The sequence below is a fragment of the Xenopus tropicalis genome, chromosome 3 (assembly GCF_000004195.4).
Source record: "Xenopus tropicalis strain Nigerian chromosome 3, UCB_Xtro_10.0, whole genome shotgun sequence".
Classification (NCBI taxonomy): Eukaryota; Metazoa; Chordata; class Amphibia; order Anura; family Pipidae; genus Xenopus; species Xenopus tropicalis.
Window position 1 is genome coordinate 93880184 of NC_030679.2, and position 17503 is coordinate 93897686.

The window sequence follows — 17503 nt, forward strand, 5'->3', positions numbered from 1 at the left end:
AGGAGGGGCCGCCCTGGTGGGCCCTGCACCCCCCAGTCCGACCCCACCACTAGCTGCTCTATCAATGGCAAAACAGCACAAGGGCAGAATACAGCTTGGGTTATTTTAATAAATGGGAAAAAGGAGCATTTGCCCAGGGCCCACATTCAGACATTTCATATTATAACTTTAGCATGAAGCATCCTTTAAAATGGCAGAGCTCTTGTTTTAATTAAGAAGTGCTCCACAATATATTTTTTCCTTTTCATTTTTTCATTTTTTGGAATGAAGGTTTTCTAGAGACCTGCTTAATAAAAGGTTAGTATTTTGAGTTGAGACTTTTTTCTTGTGGTAATCCTGGATCACTTCCTTTATTGCCTACCTTATAACATTCAAGCTCCTTTGCTTGAGGGTACTACTGCCATGGAGCTCTTGGGATAGCAGCAGAAGTCCACCAATTAGATCTCTGACCTGGGCTCAGTTGTTCCTTAAAGCAGAAGGAAAGTAAGTTTTATCAGAAAGGCCTATGTACATACAGCCATAAGCACTCGCAGAAAAGCTACACTGAGTCCTCTATCAAAAAAAACACATGATTTCTTCACTACTTTTTGTACACATGTTCTTCTGTGTTAGACTTCCTTTCTAAATAAAATCATTCATTCCTGGGCGGAATCTGCACAACAATCTCCCTTCTCCTGCTCCCCTCTCCTATAAGAATTCATAAAACTCCCTCTCCCCTCCCATCAGAATATGTGATCTGAGCTATAACGGCTAGAGATGCAGCAGGTAGCTACAAAGACCAAGCTAAAATGGCAGCTGATGCCTTAAACAAAATGGAGGGGAGCTTCTAGGGATCTTTACTCAGGTATGGTAAAACTTTCTGCAGAATAAATATATTGTTCTAGGTGGCACTAATGTGGCGAAGCTATTGGCAGTAAAATGCCAAAATGACTTTCCTTCTCCTTTAAAGTAGCTCTAAGAGCAGCTGCTATACTTGAGGAGCAGGCAAAAGCACTAAGTAAACTATGCCCACAATTTTGCTCCCACTAATGCATATAGTGCTTGCAGATTACTTAATATATTATCCCTTATGCCTTCAGAATTTTGTGCTATATACTATAAGATCTTTAAATTGTTACCCTGCGCTAAGCTCTCATATAGCTTTATAAAAAACTTGTGGCCATGGGGGAGTGCCAATAAGGTTCAGTAGGAACCTGATGTTCAAGGCACTAAACACACTTCAAACATTCTTTGTAAGTGTGCGTTTATTTGTTGCAATGTTTTAATTATTGAAAATACAGAAAAGCCAAACCTTTACAAGTTAGTTAGGAGAAAAGGGAGAACAGAACAAATGCAAGATAGGATTTACAGTGCATGCTGAAAATAATATGACACAGTTCCATGTAGCTGAGACGAGATGATTATATAGTAAGCTGAAGACCATTTGGAGACAAGGCATATAATTACAGGCAATGCTCCCCAGTCTTCACTAGCAGTAAAGTGTTTGAATTGAAGTAATAATGCCGATGCTGCTATCTCTGTCTCACTCCCCTTATGCATAGAGTACGCAAGATAGAGAGAGAGGGAGGGAGGAGGGTCTCTTATTAAGTGCAGCAGAGACAGTGGCTTGTCTCACAGTGCGGGGAGCACAGGCACATAAGTGAGCTCTTGCACTTCAGCTCTGATGATCATCTATCCCCTACCATATAACAATACAGAGTTGAGTAGATATTAGCAAAGCAACTGGTCTAACTAGAATGCAAATGAAAAACTACACAAAGTGGAGCGGAATATCAGAACAAGGATTACAACATTGTATCTAATTTAGCAAGAAAGAATTGGCACGTTTTTAATTAGAAAGAGACGTGGAATCACATGAGCCTAAAGGGGAATTCTACTGATGTCTTATAGGAGAAGACTTGGAAGTTTATGGACCCAGAACATCATTATCCTGTACCATTATCCTGTACACTTTGCTACCACCTGCTCAACATCTAAGATATGTGGACATTATTTGACCATTGCATCACCTTAAATACACCTGTGAAAAAAAACAGTAATAACAGAAAAGGACCATTGGGAAAACAAAACACCCATCAGTAACACATCAAGTGGCCTTTACGCACCAAGCATGGGGTAAGTATGAACAACTTACATTTTATATTTAGAGATGGGCAAATTAATGTCCTTTATAAGGATATATGTAGCAAAACTTGAGAGAAAAAAAACCTAATCAGGCATGACCCTCCGTATATTTAACAGCATATATAAATAGCAACTTCATCTGTCAGGGGGATACTGGAAGTGGCAGTTCATACAAAGCAAATATTAATATTAAACAGTTGTTATACAAATTTATTATGTCATTTGTGCTTTCACAGTTTCTGACCAATGGGGCTCTTCTCCGATAGGAGGCCCAGGGCCTGTCTGCTCTGCCCTAAAACTGTTCCTGGGCAAGATATAGTTTCTTACAGATTGTGGAAAGTTATGGTTTTTTGCTTTCCTGAGCAGGTGGCTAGAAACTGCTCTGATAGCAAATGATAAGACCTTGGTGTATATTAGATGAAAGTAACACATGCAGGATCTTATAGGTTAACCTGCCCAGCTAAATATGAATGTTATGTGAATTATCCAACTTATATTTTCTATAAGAGAAGAACCAATGTATTCTATTTGCAGAAAGCTGTTCCTATCCTTGGAATAGCTAATTTAGTTGCAGGTTGGATATGGTACCATATTCTATCATTAATTACACAGATCTGGCTTGGAAATAGAACACCCATGCTTTGAAGCTACTCAGTGCTGCCTTCATTAATAGCCATTCAGTATACTTTATCTGTACAACAACCTCCAGTGGGATTCACAGGAAATCATTAGCCACATGAGGGATTCAGGAATTAATTAACCATATGACTAAGGGCCAACCAGTTGTAATTTCCAGTCTATTCCTTTAGCTGATGCATGCTAGTATTTCTAGCTCTAACCTATTTTTTTTTGTAATAAACCCTTTGCTTGCCAGAGGTTCATTTAAGAATTAGTGAAACAATTCAGTAATATCGAAATCCTAGGTGCAGATTTAACAAAGTGTGAAATCAAAATGTGAAATAAGATCACACCACAGAACAAAAACACCCACTTTCTGTTCATTCCTATGGGATTTTAAGAAGCATATTTAAAAATGGGTGAAAGTTAGGTTTTATAATTTGCTAAATACGCTTCTAAAAACCCCGTAGAATTGAAAAAAAAGTATTATCACACACACACATTATCTGCACATTGGAGTGTCATAGGGGCAGTCGAAGTTGGTTCCAAAGCCACACACTCCTATTAATAGCCTTGCAGTAGTACTTTTGGCACCAAGATGTTATACAGTCCTGCCTAAGCTGATTTGCCTTTTCCCACATATTAATCCAGTTTAAAATAAATATTTAAAACACTTTATACACTGTATAAGTGTTTCAGTATCATAAATGCTTTCTAATTATTTCAAGTGCTTGGCAATCTATTTGAGCACCTTTAGATACAATCTCATATTAACCCTTCTGTAACCAGATGGTTTCAAAGCTCACTTGAAAATAATAAGGTAGAGACCATACTGCCTAAGTAGTTAATGAAGATAATAAATAAATAATGCACATCATTTAGCTATTATGACATGACATGTAGCAAATTGTTGCAATTATGATGAAGAGGCAACCCGCATCTTTTCATGTCTTAAGTGATTCATCCATTATCAATCAGCAGATCATTGTTATTGCAAGTCTTCAGGTCCCTTTGGTGAATACTGTGATGATTCACCATAGGGACCTGTAGACTTGCTTAAGACAGTTAAATGATGTTCTGTGTTGTCATAAAAATTAGAGTTCTTGTCGGCTGAATGATCACAGATATGGTCTTTGCAATCTATCATTCATTTTCCAGCTTAAACATTCACTTACCAGAATATAACTTTACTCTGTAACCTTTATTTTCTAGGTTATAAAATGTAGGCCAGAAGAAATTTAAAAAAGAAATCTTCGCTCATTAAGTTCAGGATGGAGAACTTTCGCCGGGTCCAAGTAGTTGATGAAGATGATGGACAGCCTCTGCCTTTTAAGAATCTTCACCCAGATGTAGTGAAAATGAGAGTGAAAGAAGGCAGCAAAATCCGTAACCTCGTTGGGTACGCAGTTACCCACATGTTGTCAGAGGAAAATGGGCAGATTGTTTTCAGTGCTTATGGACGAGGAGTAACCAAAGCTGTCACCTGTGTAGAAATACTGAAGCGAAAAATAGGTGGTCTTCACCAGGTCACCAAAGTGCAATATAAGATAGTGCAGGAGGTGTGGGAGCAGAAGGGGCCAAAAGTTCAGCATCCAGCTCCACGACTCAATGTACAAAAAAATTACCCATCAATCAATATCCTCCTTTCCAAGGAACCCCTTGACCCACAAGAAGAAGGATACCAACCCCCACAGTCCATGGCCCTTAAAGAGACTGGAAAAAGGTTTCCTTTGTCTCATTCTGAACATTGTGCCCCAAAGAAGAAGACAGAAGAATCTGAGGGATGTTACTAAAGTTGTAAATGCCTATGGCACCAGTTATACCTCAGGAACAACAGTCACCTACTAACATACTTAAGACAAGGAATATTTCCAATATGTCCTTTTTAAAGAAACTCTTATAGTTACTTTCATCTTCATTTAGATAATGCTACAGTGTTGGAAACAGACCTTCAAATCTGCTAGATCTTATCACTGAGAAACAGATCTGTTGGGGCATATTTACTATAGTGTGTATGCCAACATGACCGGTGATGTTGCTCATAGCAACCAATCAGCAATTGGATTTGAACAGCCACCTACAGGTTAGAAGACAAAAGCAAAAGCAGCTTATGGCAGCATAAAAGGTGAATCAGTCACAAAATGAGTTTGTTCTATTTTAAAGCTGTTTGTGGAATGTAGTACAGGTGTGAAATCTATTATCTATAGTATCTATTATTTTTGATCAATAATGCTCCAAAATATAGGAATGCCTTTTCCCATAGACTCCATTTTAAGTTGTCCTACACTGAGATTTGTGATTTGCACATCAGCAGTAAACGAGGTACATACAACATGAATTCTCCCTACAGCACAATTAAAATGAGTGTGGTGGACGGAGACTACCAGAGTAGTGCATTAGGGAGTACAAAAGGCAAAAAAACTGTAGCAGCCACAATGGAACAAAATTTTCCCTTGTATGTCAGTGAGCAATTCTGAGCATGAGGAGAGATATCTGACATGTGCTATACATAGCCAAAGTTTATATAAAATCAAAAACTAGACATAAACTTTTGAGGTCAAAAAGTGTTTTGAAGCCCCTGATCCTTACATTTGTGAAGAAATTAAATGCATGAGCTCACTAAAAGCCTGTGGCCAGCAGTCCTTCGGTACTTGAGTTGTGGCACCCAGCTCCTGTGACATAGCTGCTGTCAGTTTTATTGATGACAGTGCCAGTAAAGCCCAGTTTCACTGATTCCCTCTGCTTCACTTGCCCTAAAGCTAACCAAAACATTTTCTAATAATGCTTTTCATTTTGGACTTGTCAAAGGCACTTAAAGCTACTAGGCTAAAGGCTTGATTATATTAGCTGTGATAATTACTCTGTGTCACTGTGTTTCATGTTGATGGAATAAAGCTATGCTCATAAATGGGTTAATATTTTGCTGTTGACTCTTGTTATTAGCTCTTGGGGTTTTTTAGATTTAGGTAAAAGCAAAACAATAGGAAATTTATTTTATTCTATCAAACTCTCATTTGCATGCAAAGCAGACGTTAGTGTTTGGCGCCTTAGTGATCTGAAATAGTAATATGGACTAAATGGGGTTACAAATATTGAGGCTGAAATACAAATTGCAAAAAAACAAAACAGAATAAGGTAGCCTAGAGGCAGAGGATTAGAGGAGAACAAACTTGTGTGAAGTACAGGCCCCTATACCTCACACACCTCACACACAGAAAATGACATGGTTATGGTCATCTTAGTCTTTCTGATTTTCAAGTGTTGAACATTATTTCACACTTGTTAAAGCCGCACACCTGTCGTTGCTATACTCACTGCAATAGTGGTGCAAACCTTCCGCAGGACTGGCAGGTCCTTATCCTCAATCGAACTGTTTCTGTAATGGAGCCGCACACACAAACATATGCAATGGGGGAGCTTACCACATTTATTATGACCCCCTTGATCAACGTTTCGGGGGGGATACACCCTCCCTTCGTCAGGATGAAACGAAACGTTGATCAAGGGGGTCATAATAAATGGGGTAAGCTCCCCGACTGCATATGTTTTTGTGTGCGGCTCCGTTACAGTTCGATTGAACATTATTTCACAACATGATGGTGGTATGCTTTTTATAAATGCCTTAGAGATAATAAGATGTTTGGTAGATGGTACTCAAATCACAAGCTTAAATTGCATGTAGACTGTATAAAAGGGACAGATTGAGTATGAAAAGAAACTGAAAAATAGCTAATCTCTTTCGTATTCTATCTTCTGCTGCCACCTGTAATCAGAAACCATTGAAATCAACCATTTCATTTCAAGAGATGCCTCTTTAATAAAGTACTGGCAATACAGCATACATGTTACAGTTATTCTGTACAACATATGTGCAGAAGTTATTCAGGAATTATGTTTATGTAAAAGGCTATACTTTTTAACAAGGTCTAGGGGTTGCCCTGCTGCTTAATCTTTTAAGGTATGTAGAAACATTTCATCTATGGAAAAACACCCTTAGAAAAACCTGCATAGCTAGGGGCAGATTTATCAAAATGTGAGTTTAAAGCTTAATACATAAAACTCACCTATGTTCTATTTATTCCTATGGGATTTTTAGAAGCATATTTATCAGTTGGTGAGTAACTTTCACCCATATTTCATAAATCTGTGTAATGTCCCCAATTTAGGAATGCTGCACTCCTGCGCAGAAAACTTTATTTGTATAAATGTACAGAATGTACTAAATTACTTTTTAGTGTAAGTTACAACTAGCACCTGTGATCGTAAAAAAGATATATGTTATATATTAGAACCTAAAAGCCTATGGTCCAGGCAAAACATTTGGTGCAGGGGCCGCTTCAAACACCTAAATTCACACTTACCAATTCCACCTCTGCTATTCACCAATTTCTTTTGTCCTCTGTGTGTTATGACTGTAAATTGAACTCTTAGGGAAAATATTTTTTTTTTATCTGGAGTCCACTAAATGCATGGGGTCCAAAGATAGACTAAGTCGCTGTTACTAAATGATAATTAAACTTCATAAAACAGTATCATTACCAACACAGCATGGGTCATTTACAAAATGAGCTTTTCACTACTGGCACAAGTGTAACCTGGGAACAAAACTGGGTGTCTGGTGCAACAGGATACATATATGGTCTGAGATTCAAAATATGTTCCAGTCCCTCTAGCATTATTTTCCAGTCGCTTTAGCAATAAAAGTCAGTCCGCCAGTCACAAAAACAGAAGTGAATATGTATGAATGAATAGTTGAAATTTTCTTATTCTCATCTAAACAACAAACAAAAGACACATTGGCTGTTTGGATTTTACATCAGGAAGAACAGGTGGTTTGTGTCGGCTCTATCATATTCTGTTGAACATTGTCTGGCCCCCCCACCCAATTCGTGCTACCATTTGTCCTGTTGTGTTTGTCTCTCCCAACCATGGACAATGTCGTTCTCAGTGGAAGCAAGATAAGAGATTATAAAAGCAGAGTGAGAAGACAATTGCTTACTGTAGAATGCATCCAGGTTTCAAGCTGCTACTGGGAGATATGGGGATTGAGATTTTAATCCGACTCTGATCAGCCGGAATGTTTTTTTATTGTGTGCCAAGCCTACGGAGACTCTGCAGAGATGCCATAATTCACTGTCTTTGAAGAAAAAGATAGTAGGAGCTGCATAATGCAGATTACATTGGAATTCCATCAGCGGTGAAAAAATATCTATTCACCTATATATAAATATATATTTATATATCCACAAATGCCTGTGTAACAGTAAAAATAATATTCTTATCTACAATACAAAATACTGCCCTTGCAAGGCTTTCATTCAAAACAAAGTACCGTATTTTTCGCCGTATAAGACGCACTTTTTCTTCCCCAAAACTGGGGGGGGAAAGTTGGTGCGTCTTATACAGCGAACTGCGTCTTCCTCTATGTGCCGCGGCTCTCTGCTACATCCTCGCTTTTATAAGGTTGCGCCCGTGCGTACTGACGTCACACGCACAGGGCGCAAACTTATAAAAGCACAGATGCAGCTGGGAGCCGCGGCACAGAGAGGAAGACATCACGGGAGCCAGAGGCCGCTGAAGGGAGGTTAGGGGGGAAATGGAAGGTGCTTGGGGGCCCTGGGGGAAGCTGAAGAATGCTGGGGGTGCCGTGGGGGAGCTGGAGGATGCTTGGAGGCCCTGGGGGACACTGAAGGATACTTGGGGGGGGCCCTGGGGGAAGGGGGGCCCTGGGGAAAGCTGAAGGATACTTGGGGGGGGGCCTGGGGAAGCTGAAGGATACTTGGGGGGGCCCTGGGGGAAGCTGAAGGATACTTGGGGGGGGCCTGGGGGAAGCTGAAGGATACTTGGGGGGGCCCTGGGGGAAGCTGAAGGATACTTGGGGGGGCCTGGAGGAAGCTGAAGGATACTTGGGGGGGCCCTGGGGGAAGCTGAAGGATGCTTGGGGGGGGCCCTGGGGGAAGCCTCATTATGTACGAGCCCATAGACAATTAACTTTATACAGTTGATATAAAATATTTTACTACAGTATTTGGTTCAGAATCTTTTTTTTCTAGATTTTTCTCCTTTAAAATTGGGTGCGTCTTATATTCCGGAGCGTCTTATAGGGCGAAAAATACGGTAGTTCACTGTGAAATTCAGCATTATGATCACATAATGTGATCTTCCTCACAGACAATATGTGACCAGCACGTTGGCAGGGCCGGCATTGGGGGGAAGGGGATATAATTGTGCTGGGCTCCGTAAATCTTTTTCCGTATGGGGGATGTGGAAGTTACGCAAATTGCATGTTACATATAAAGTTACACCAAAACTAACGCAATTTACATAACTTCCGCAAAAACTGCCTAGAAAACTATGTAACTTGCCTAGAAACTTGCATATCAAGAAAAAGACAATGCAGAGAAGTTTGACGGTGCAGGCAGGGGCAAACTCTGCTGACCACCAATGAATTAAAAAAACATAAGGTAAATTCCACTGTCCCCAATGAATTAAAAAACATAAGGTAAATTCCCCTGCCCCCAATGTATTAAAAAATATAATGTAAATTCCCCTTTCCCCAATGAACTGACTGACTTATTAATACATTATTAATTTTAACTATTATATGGACTTTACTTTATATAGACTGCTTATTATAGTGTAACATGAGCTGTTTGTTTTAGGATCTATTTACTGAATTATACCAGGGTCTCCTACAAGAACTTTCCAGCAGGAGAATGACTGGTTATTGGGCCACACAGAAATGTCACTGGGCCCCTACACTAATGCAATTTACGTAACTTATGCAAAAACTTAAGCTTCTTTAAAGAAAGTTATGTAACTTACATATAAATCCCACTGACCCCCAATTAAAAGACTGACTAATTAGCACATTATTTATTTCTACTATTTTCCTAAACTACTTATGGCTTAGTTATTGGACCCCACAGCAAGATCACTGGGCCCCTAAACTTTACAGTTTATGTGACATACTATGTGACTTTGCAAGGAGAGATGGGAAAGAGGAAGTCAAGGCAATAAGGCAAGGAGAGAGCATGCACAGATCTGGCAGCAGGGAGAGAGAGACCTCCTGGGATGCATGGTTGGCAAAGTGCAGAAAAGATTGCGCCAACTGCAGGTTCCCCTTTGTGTGCCAGTAAGTGTCACACAGGGAAGGATTTTACTCTTCTTGCACTTTAGGACCCTTAGGTTTCAGTTCCAATAGGCCCTCTCTGTAACTAGTGCAGATATAGGGCCCAGTTATGGATTTAGGGAATTGTTTTATAAGAACCAGAAGGTACATTAGTCAGGTCCCTTTTCTGATCAGAGTAGGTTAGAGCCCCAGGTTCCAGTGCCCGTTAGTCAGTCACCCCTGCTTAGTTAGTGGCCCAGTTCTACCCAAGAGGAGAACCAGGACTAAATACTGGACACTGTAATAGATGGATTATAAATCTAATGTACTGGATCTTATAGATGTCACACCTTGGATTACAGATAAGTGCGCACCAACATAACGTAACATAGTAACAAAGTAAGTTGGGTTGAAAAAATACGTACGTCCATCACTGTCAACCATAATGCATTACTACTAGTTGATCCAGAGGAAGGCAAAAAAACCCCATCTGAAGCCTCTCAAATTTGCCGCAGAAGGGAAAAAAATTCTTTCCTGACTCCAAGACGGCAATCGGACCAGTCCCTGGATCAACTTGTACTAAGAGCTATCTCCCATAACCCTGTATTCCCTCACTTGCTAAGAATCCATCCAGCCCCTTCTTAAAGTTATATAATGTATCAGCCAGCACAACTGATTCGGGGAGGGAATTCCACAACTTCACAGCTCTCACAGTAAAAAATCCTTTCCGAATATTTAAAAGGAAGCTCCTTTCTTCTAAACGGAGTGGGTGCCCTTGTGTCCGTTGGAAGGACCTACTGGTAAATAAGGCATTAGAGAGGTTATTATATGATCCCTTTATATATTTATACATAGTTATGTCACTCTTAAGCGCTTCTTCTCCAGTGTAAACAGACCCAACTTGGCCAGTCTTTCTTCATAACTGAGACTTTACATACTCTTTATTAGCTTGGTTGCCCTCCTCTGGACCCTCTCTAATTCAATAATGTCCCGTTTGAGTACTGGAGACCAAAACTGAACAGCGTATTCTAGATGGGGCCTTACCAGCGCTCTGTAAAGGGGAAGAATAACACCCTCCTCCCGTGAATCTATACCCCTTATAATACAGCTCAAAACCTTGTTTGCCCTTGCAGCTGCTGCCTGGCATTGCTTGCTACAGCCAAGTTTATTATCTACAAGGACTCCAAGGTCCTTCTCCATTATGGATTTGCATAGTGCAGTCCCATTAAGGGTATAAGTGGCTTGCATATTTTTACATCCCAGGTGCATGACCTTACATTTATCCACATTTAATCTCATCTGCCACTTAGCCGCCCAGATTGCCAGTTGGTCAAGATCCTGCTGCAGGGATGCCACATCCTGGATAGAATTGACTTGTCTGCAGAGTTTTGTGTCATCTGCAAACACTGATACATTGCTTATAATACCCTCCCATAAGTCACTTATGAACAAGTTAAACAAAAGTGGACCCAGTACAGAACCCTGAGGGACCCCACTGAGAACCTTACTCCGAGTAAAGAACGTACCATTAACAACCACCCTCTGTACCCGATCCTGTAGCCAGTTTTCTATCCATGTGCAAACAACTTCACTAAGACCAATAGACCTTAGTTTAGAAAGCAGTCATTTGTGGGGCATGGTATCAAATGCTTTGGCAAAATCCAAATAGATTATATCTACTGCATCCCCACTGTCCAGCTTCTTACTCACCTCATCATAAAAAGCAATTAAATTGGTCTGACATGACCTGTCTCTCATAAAGCCATGCTGATTACTGCTCATAATGCCATTCTCCACTACATAATTTTGAATGTGACCCCTTAACAAGCCTTCAAATAACTTGCCCACCACAGATGTCAAACTCACAGGCCTATAATTGCCAGGCTGAGATCTTACTCCCTTTTTAAATATAGGAATGACATTCGCCTTCTTCCAATCCCTAGGTACCATACCTGATGAAAGCGAGTCTGAGAATATCAGAAACAGAGGCCACTGTATAACTGACCCTAGCTCTCTCAGTACCTGAGGGTGTATTCCATCTGGCCCAGGTGCCTTGTTCACATTTATCTTGTGTAACCCTTTAAAGGAGAAGGAAAGTCTAGTAAAGAGTTAATCTCAAAATGCAGGCATACCTTCAGTTGTCTCAATAGTGCCCTTAAGTCTCCCCATATTTCTCCCATTCAGAAGATCTGAAGCCAAACAGTTAGAAAAAACGCTGAGCTGGGTAGAGAAGATTCCCATAATGCCTCGCTCCTGCCTAGACTTGGTGACTTGGGACTGTGCATGCGCACCCCCCCTAGCGTCCGGTTGCCATGGCGTGTATGCAGCCAAGTGTATGCATGCGTGTATGCAGCAGCAGCGGCACAGAAGAAGAACAGACAGCCGGAAAGCAGGTGCTGGTGGGGGGAGAGGCAAGGTGGGGAGAGGCGGGGGGGGAGAGGCAAGCGGCGAGGGGGGTGCTGACAAAACGAAGCGAGCGGGTGGTGTGTGGCAGCCGGCAAGCAGGTGCTGGTGGGGGGAGAGGCAAAGGGGGAGCGGACCAGAGAGAGCGATCGGATGGGGGGGTAGGGTGCTGACAAAACGAAGCGAGCGGGTGGTGTGTGGCAGCTGGCAAGCAGGTGCTGATGGGGGGAGAGGCAAGGAGGGAGCGGACCGGAGAGAGAGAGATCGAGCGGAGGGGGGGGGGGTGCTGACAAAATGGCGGTGCCGTTCACTGAAACAAGTATGTAGAATGTAGCAGGTGTATCTCTGTAAATCTTTCATTAGGCAAGCCAGAATTATAGCGTTTTTACACAGCAATAGTAGTACTATTTAATAGTGTGCTTCATAGATTTTGACTTTTCTTGTCCTTTAAGCACCATATCCTGTGTCAACCACTGAGCAGTTGGAGCTGAGGCAACACTGCAGCTATTGGGTGGGACTTGGCACTCTGGCTCTTCAGTACTGTGTAACAACAAGCAGGCCTGAACTCTTAGTTATATGTGGTGCACCACAGGGGTTAGTAAATTATATTATTGTATTGGTTTGTTCTTACTGACATTACTCTTACTTCTCTTATAGTTTTCATTTACCTTTTCAAGTAAAATAGAGAGTGCTGCATTTACTTTCACCATAAATGCAGCAAGTGTGTTATCTCTACTTTGTACCAGGCTGTTAAAGGAAACCATACCTTGCCAGGCTATCCAGAAGGTAACAGATAATTTGGTACCATATGTTTATGTACAGGGATGCCTTGCACTTGTCTGTGCTGTGCTCTACATACTGAGTTGGATTTTAAATTTACACAAGGTGCACAAGCCATTTTCCCAGGCAGCAGGGCCAAACTATGTAGGCATAAAACACAGCTCCAAGAGTGCAGCTACAGGCGGGTGCAATATAAATAGAAAAAAATTACTGTATCTTATACTCCGCTCCTGCCCTGGCTTACATTAAGATTCTAAAAGAGCAAGCATAGTAGTAGTGGGGCTTGAGCAGCAAGTAGACAGTGGGGTGTTGAAGCAGCAGTCCAATTAGTGGTGAGTGGGGACAAGCAGTATGTACCTTTGTGCAAGTACCTCTTGGCCCTGCACTGCTCAGCCAGTAAGTAATTTGGATCTAATGGGTTTATGGAATTTTGTGTCCCATTTTGCTCCTGCATTTGCACTTGGGGCAATGATAAATTACCCCACTATCTGGGTACCAGAAAATAGAAATTATATATAGGTTTAGGACAGAGTTTTCACCTGTATTTTAATTTTATGCTTCATTCTCCAACAGCCTCAAAGTCTACCAGGTAATGCCCAGCCTGTCTGCTCAACCTGCATACAAAATTATACAGCTGTAATATAAAAATACATTGTGCCATTTCGATCTAAACAAGATTAGTGCTTTTAAATGTAGTTACCTATAGAGGCACTGTATCAATTAATTGCTAAATATGTGTGTGATTCTATTCTTCCAGGTATATCTGTTATCTACTTTGAGTATAATGCATGCTGTTGCTACAGCCCCAACTGTCACTTGCGAGGGGACATGATTACTTTGTACAAGTACATTAGAGGGGATTATATACAGATCGGGGTGTTCTTTTTTCCCATAAAAAGGATCAGTGCACCAGAGGCCACCTCTTTATATTTCAGGAACAGAACCTTCATTTGAAGCAGTGAGTGAGGGCAATGAGGTTGGGGAATGCCCTTCCGAGTGATGTTGTAATGGCAGATTCTGTTAATGCCTTTAAAGTGATACCGACATGAAAAAAACGACTTTTTAAAATATGAATCTACATAAAAAAATACATATAGGTCATGTTGATCATTTTTTTCCTGATTGGTTTGCTTTTGTAAATAATTGTTACTTAAAATTCCCAAACCTTACTGTTTTGCCAACATGACTGTCCCTTCTCAACCTGTCACTTATAGCTTCTAATGCAGTGTTCCCCAACCAGTGGCTCATGAGTAACATGTTACTCACCAACCCCTTGGATGTTGCTCCCAGTGGCCTCAAGCAGGTGCTCATTTATGAATTTCTTTTAAGAAGGCAAGTTTTGTAAGCATAAAAATCAAGTATAATGCCAAATAGAGCCTTCTGTAGGCTGCTATTAAGTATCCAATTATAGCTCTCATTTGCACCCCAGGAACATCTTCCATGCTTGTGTTGCTCCCCAACACTTTTTCCATTTGAATGTGCCTCATGGGAATAAAAGGTTGGGATCCCTGTTCTAATGCTTACAGACTCCTGCAGCACAAATATGGCAGCCCCCTCATAGAGGGGATCTGATAGGTAATGTCAAAGCATCAGACAAATACTTTTATTGCAAAATAATAAATAGCGTGCAAAGACATTGTTATATATTGTTATATATAATAGATCTCGTTAAGAATAGTTTGGATGATTTTGTGTATAAGCATAATATTCAAGGCTACTGGTATAAAATCTATAATAAGGGGCCCATTCATTAAAGCACAAATTTTCACCAATTAAAAGCACGAAAGTAAAAAATTCGGAGTAGCCACGATAATTTCTGATGTATGGAAATTGCACGAAAATTATTTTCTTGGTCGTACGAAAATATTGTGGTTGCGATCCCAAAGTCACAAAATCTTTCTGGCTTTTATACTTCAATGCATGATTTTGGAAGCCTTCCATAGGACTCAATGAAACTCTACAGCTCCAACCTGGCCAAAAATAAAGTCACAATACCAAAGCTTGAATGAATTCTGAAATGGTCGTAGTCTTTGCGAAAAATACAACTTTTTCGTGGAATTTAACGAAAACCACAAAAAAGTCGTACTATTTTATGATATTATCGTGGTCAATACGAAAAGTTCTAACAATTAGAAAAAATATTTTTTTCTCATTCGTGGTCAATTGTGCTTTAATGAATGGGCCCCTTAGTATAGATGTTGGTATATATAGTATGGGAGTGTATGGATAGGTCAACTCAATTTAACACCTGCAGTGGGGTAACTAAAATAGAATTCAGATTTACGCCCCTCCCCATACCCCGTGGGTTCCCTATCAGGCGCAGGTTTTGCTTGCTCTATAATTGCGCTAATGACATAATCCCTGTCAACAACTCCTCACAGCCAAGTTGCCGGAACAAGGCGTCAGTTCGCCGCCGACCCTGTGCGTGTCGCTGTGAGGGGAATGCCTGCCTGGGTTGCCGGCACGACTCTATGGTAGGCTGACATTTCAGAGTGAGGCCACGCCCCCGTTTCCCCTTGTGGGTGTCAGTGCTGGAGCGTGGCTGAGAGCGAGCGTGCAGTGTGCGCGTACCTCTTCCTTCCGGCTGTGATAACCCGCTTTCTAGTCACCTTGCACACTGCTCGGCTGCAGCCATGTTGGGAGCCGCTCTCCTCAGGCGTTGTGTTTCCTCTGGACTTCGTAGCCTTCCTCGCTGCCGTGTGCAGCCTGTCTCTGCCGGTTCCCCAGGTGAGCGCACACTATTTATCGCTGTTTCCTTTTTACTCTCCACCCGATGTGCCCTTGAGGTCAGAGGTAGGACGTGGACGCCCCCTGGGTTCTCCTACATCCCATTGCCCGACATTCCCTAGTACCCCCATTGTGTGTGAATTCCTGCTTCGTTCTGCTCTCCCCTTGCAAAGGCCAATTGAGTGAAGCGCTGCTAATTGCGCCCGCCCCTCCTTCAGCGCTGCCGGTATCAGTTTCCTGGGCTTCCATAGAACGAGTTGTGGAGCCGCCCGTTGCAGTGCCCTTGTAATGACCGAGGCAGGCTCTGAGTGAGGCCTACTTGCTGTAGATTTGAGCTTTGTAACCTAGAAAGAAATGTCCTATCGGCGGCCCCTCAGCCGCTGCACAACGGCACAGTTCTACGGGATTGTTGGAATCGCAATGCAGCAGCTTGGGAAAGGCAGTGTGTTCGCTTATGGAGTTGGCTGATGTAGCCCGGCTCCGGCGTGTAATGGAACAGTGATGCTATTTCGTGCACAGTGCAGCAAATGTCAGCCTGATAGGAGCCCTGTCACTAATGAAATAACGCTGCGAGGCAGGCACTGGCTATTCTGGCCCATTCATCTCAAACACTTGTCTTTCAACCTGCAATAAGCATGGTCTGGCCTGTGTAGCTTCTACTAACTATTATACAAGGACAACACATGTCATTCTAAGGTTGGAAATATATACTTGGAAACTTACATTCCCCTGTATGATAGAATGATACTGACTTGGCATCCACAGCAACACAATACATTACCAGTTTAGCCTTAACTCATTGCCTAATCATAATGATAGCCTATCCGTGTCTACCTTGCCCTTAGTGAGCTGTTACCAGAATTCCCTTTAAAATAGGGGGCCTCGAGGTGAACTTCATTAGGACACCAGCGTGCTTTCATTTTGCATTTAAACACTTGACTCGGTAATGCTTGACTTGTTAGTGTGGGGACATGTTCTAGTTTTATGTCAAGTTCAATGTCTGCTCTTTGCCTGTGAAATTATGAATGCCGGGCTTATTCAATTTATAAACTGTATCTAGAGTTGCAACATACTTATGTTTGTTGTGCATTATCCCCCTCTTAAACCTTGCTTTTTACATTTAGAAGGACTCAACAAGTTGCTAGTATGAACTTAGATCACAGAGTTATAGACTTAATGAGCTTTTTGTTAATGTATGTATGCGCTTTCTACAAGGCATCCTTAATGGAATGTTGCTAGAGATAAACTTTATTGTGGCTGTACATAAAACTGTTGCTTATTGCACTGTTTTCTTATCAGTTGTAGTTATTAGTGTATACGATAGTAGCAGCATTAGAGTTTTCTTCATAAAGCTCTCTTGGCACATCAAGGTTATATTTGCATATTTATGCTTACAAGCTTATTGTCTCACTTTTTAGACTAATTGTGATCTAGTTTTTTTTATTTGCTTTCTCTATGTATGAATGTCTGATATTTAGTTTATATGTTTAAAGAACATGGATTAGTATCACTTCTTCCGTTTGCCATTGTAAGTGCAGATATCTAACCAGTCCTACGTGTGTTTATAAAAGCAGCTGATGGGGCTGTGTATGTATGGAACCCGGAAGCAAAGGTGACTTTGAGGAACTAGTGTATGTGTTGTGAAGGAGAGCTAGATCCGCCCTTTTTAGCTGCTTTCCCCTTCCGGACCAAGTGAATTAACTGATATAGGCATTTGTGCAATAGTAATTTGTGTTCAGG

The 17503-nt window shown here is 41.3% G+C and overlaps 2 protein-coding genes across 2 annotated transcripts in view; both read left to right on the forward strand.

Moving 5' to 3' along the window:
- The first annotated feature begins 1580 nt into the window (after window positions 1–1580).
- Window positions 1581–5663, forward strand: rpp25 (ribonuclease P and MRP subunit p25). The gene is made up of 2 exons (XM_018092400.2): window positions 1581–2115; window positions 3955–5663. Exon 2 carries the CDS (start codon window positions 4014–4016, stop codon window positions 4533–4535), a length of 522 nt encoding a protein of 173 aa, XP_017947889.2. The 5' UTR covers window positions 1581–2115; window positions 3955–4013; the 3' UTR covers window positions 4536–5663.
- A 9906-nt stretch (window positions 5664–15569) lies between these two features.
- cox5a (cytochrome c oxidase subunit Va) overlaps window positions 15570–17503 on the forward strand; it is a 10311-nt gene continuing 8377 nt past the window's right edge. The window contains exon 1 of the mRNA NM_001017049.3: window positions 15570–15763. Coding sequence (NP_001017049.1) covers window positions 15670–15763 — 94 coding nt within the window. The 5' untranslated portion in view covers window positions 15570–15669. The remainder of the gene's footprint in view (window positions 15764–17503) is intronic.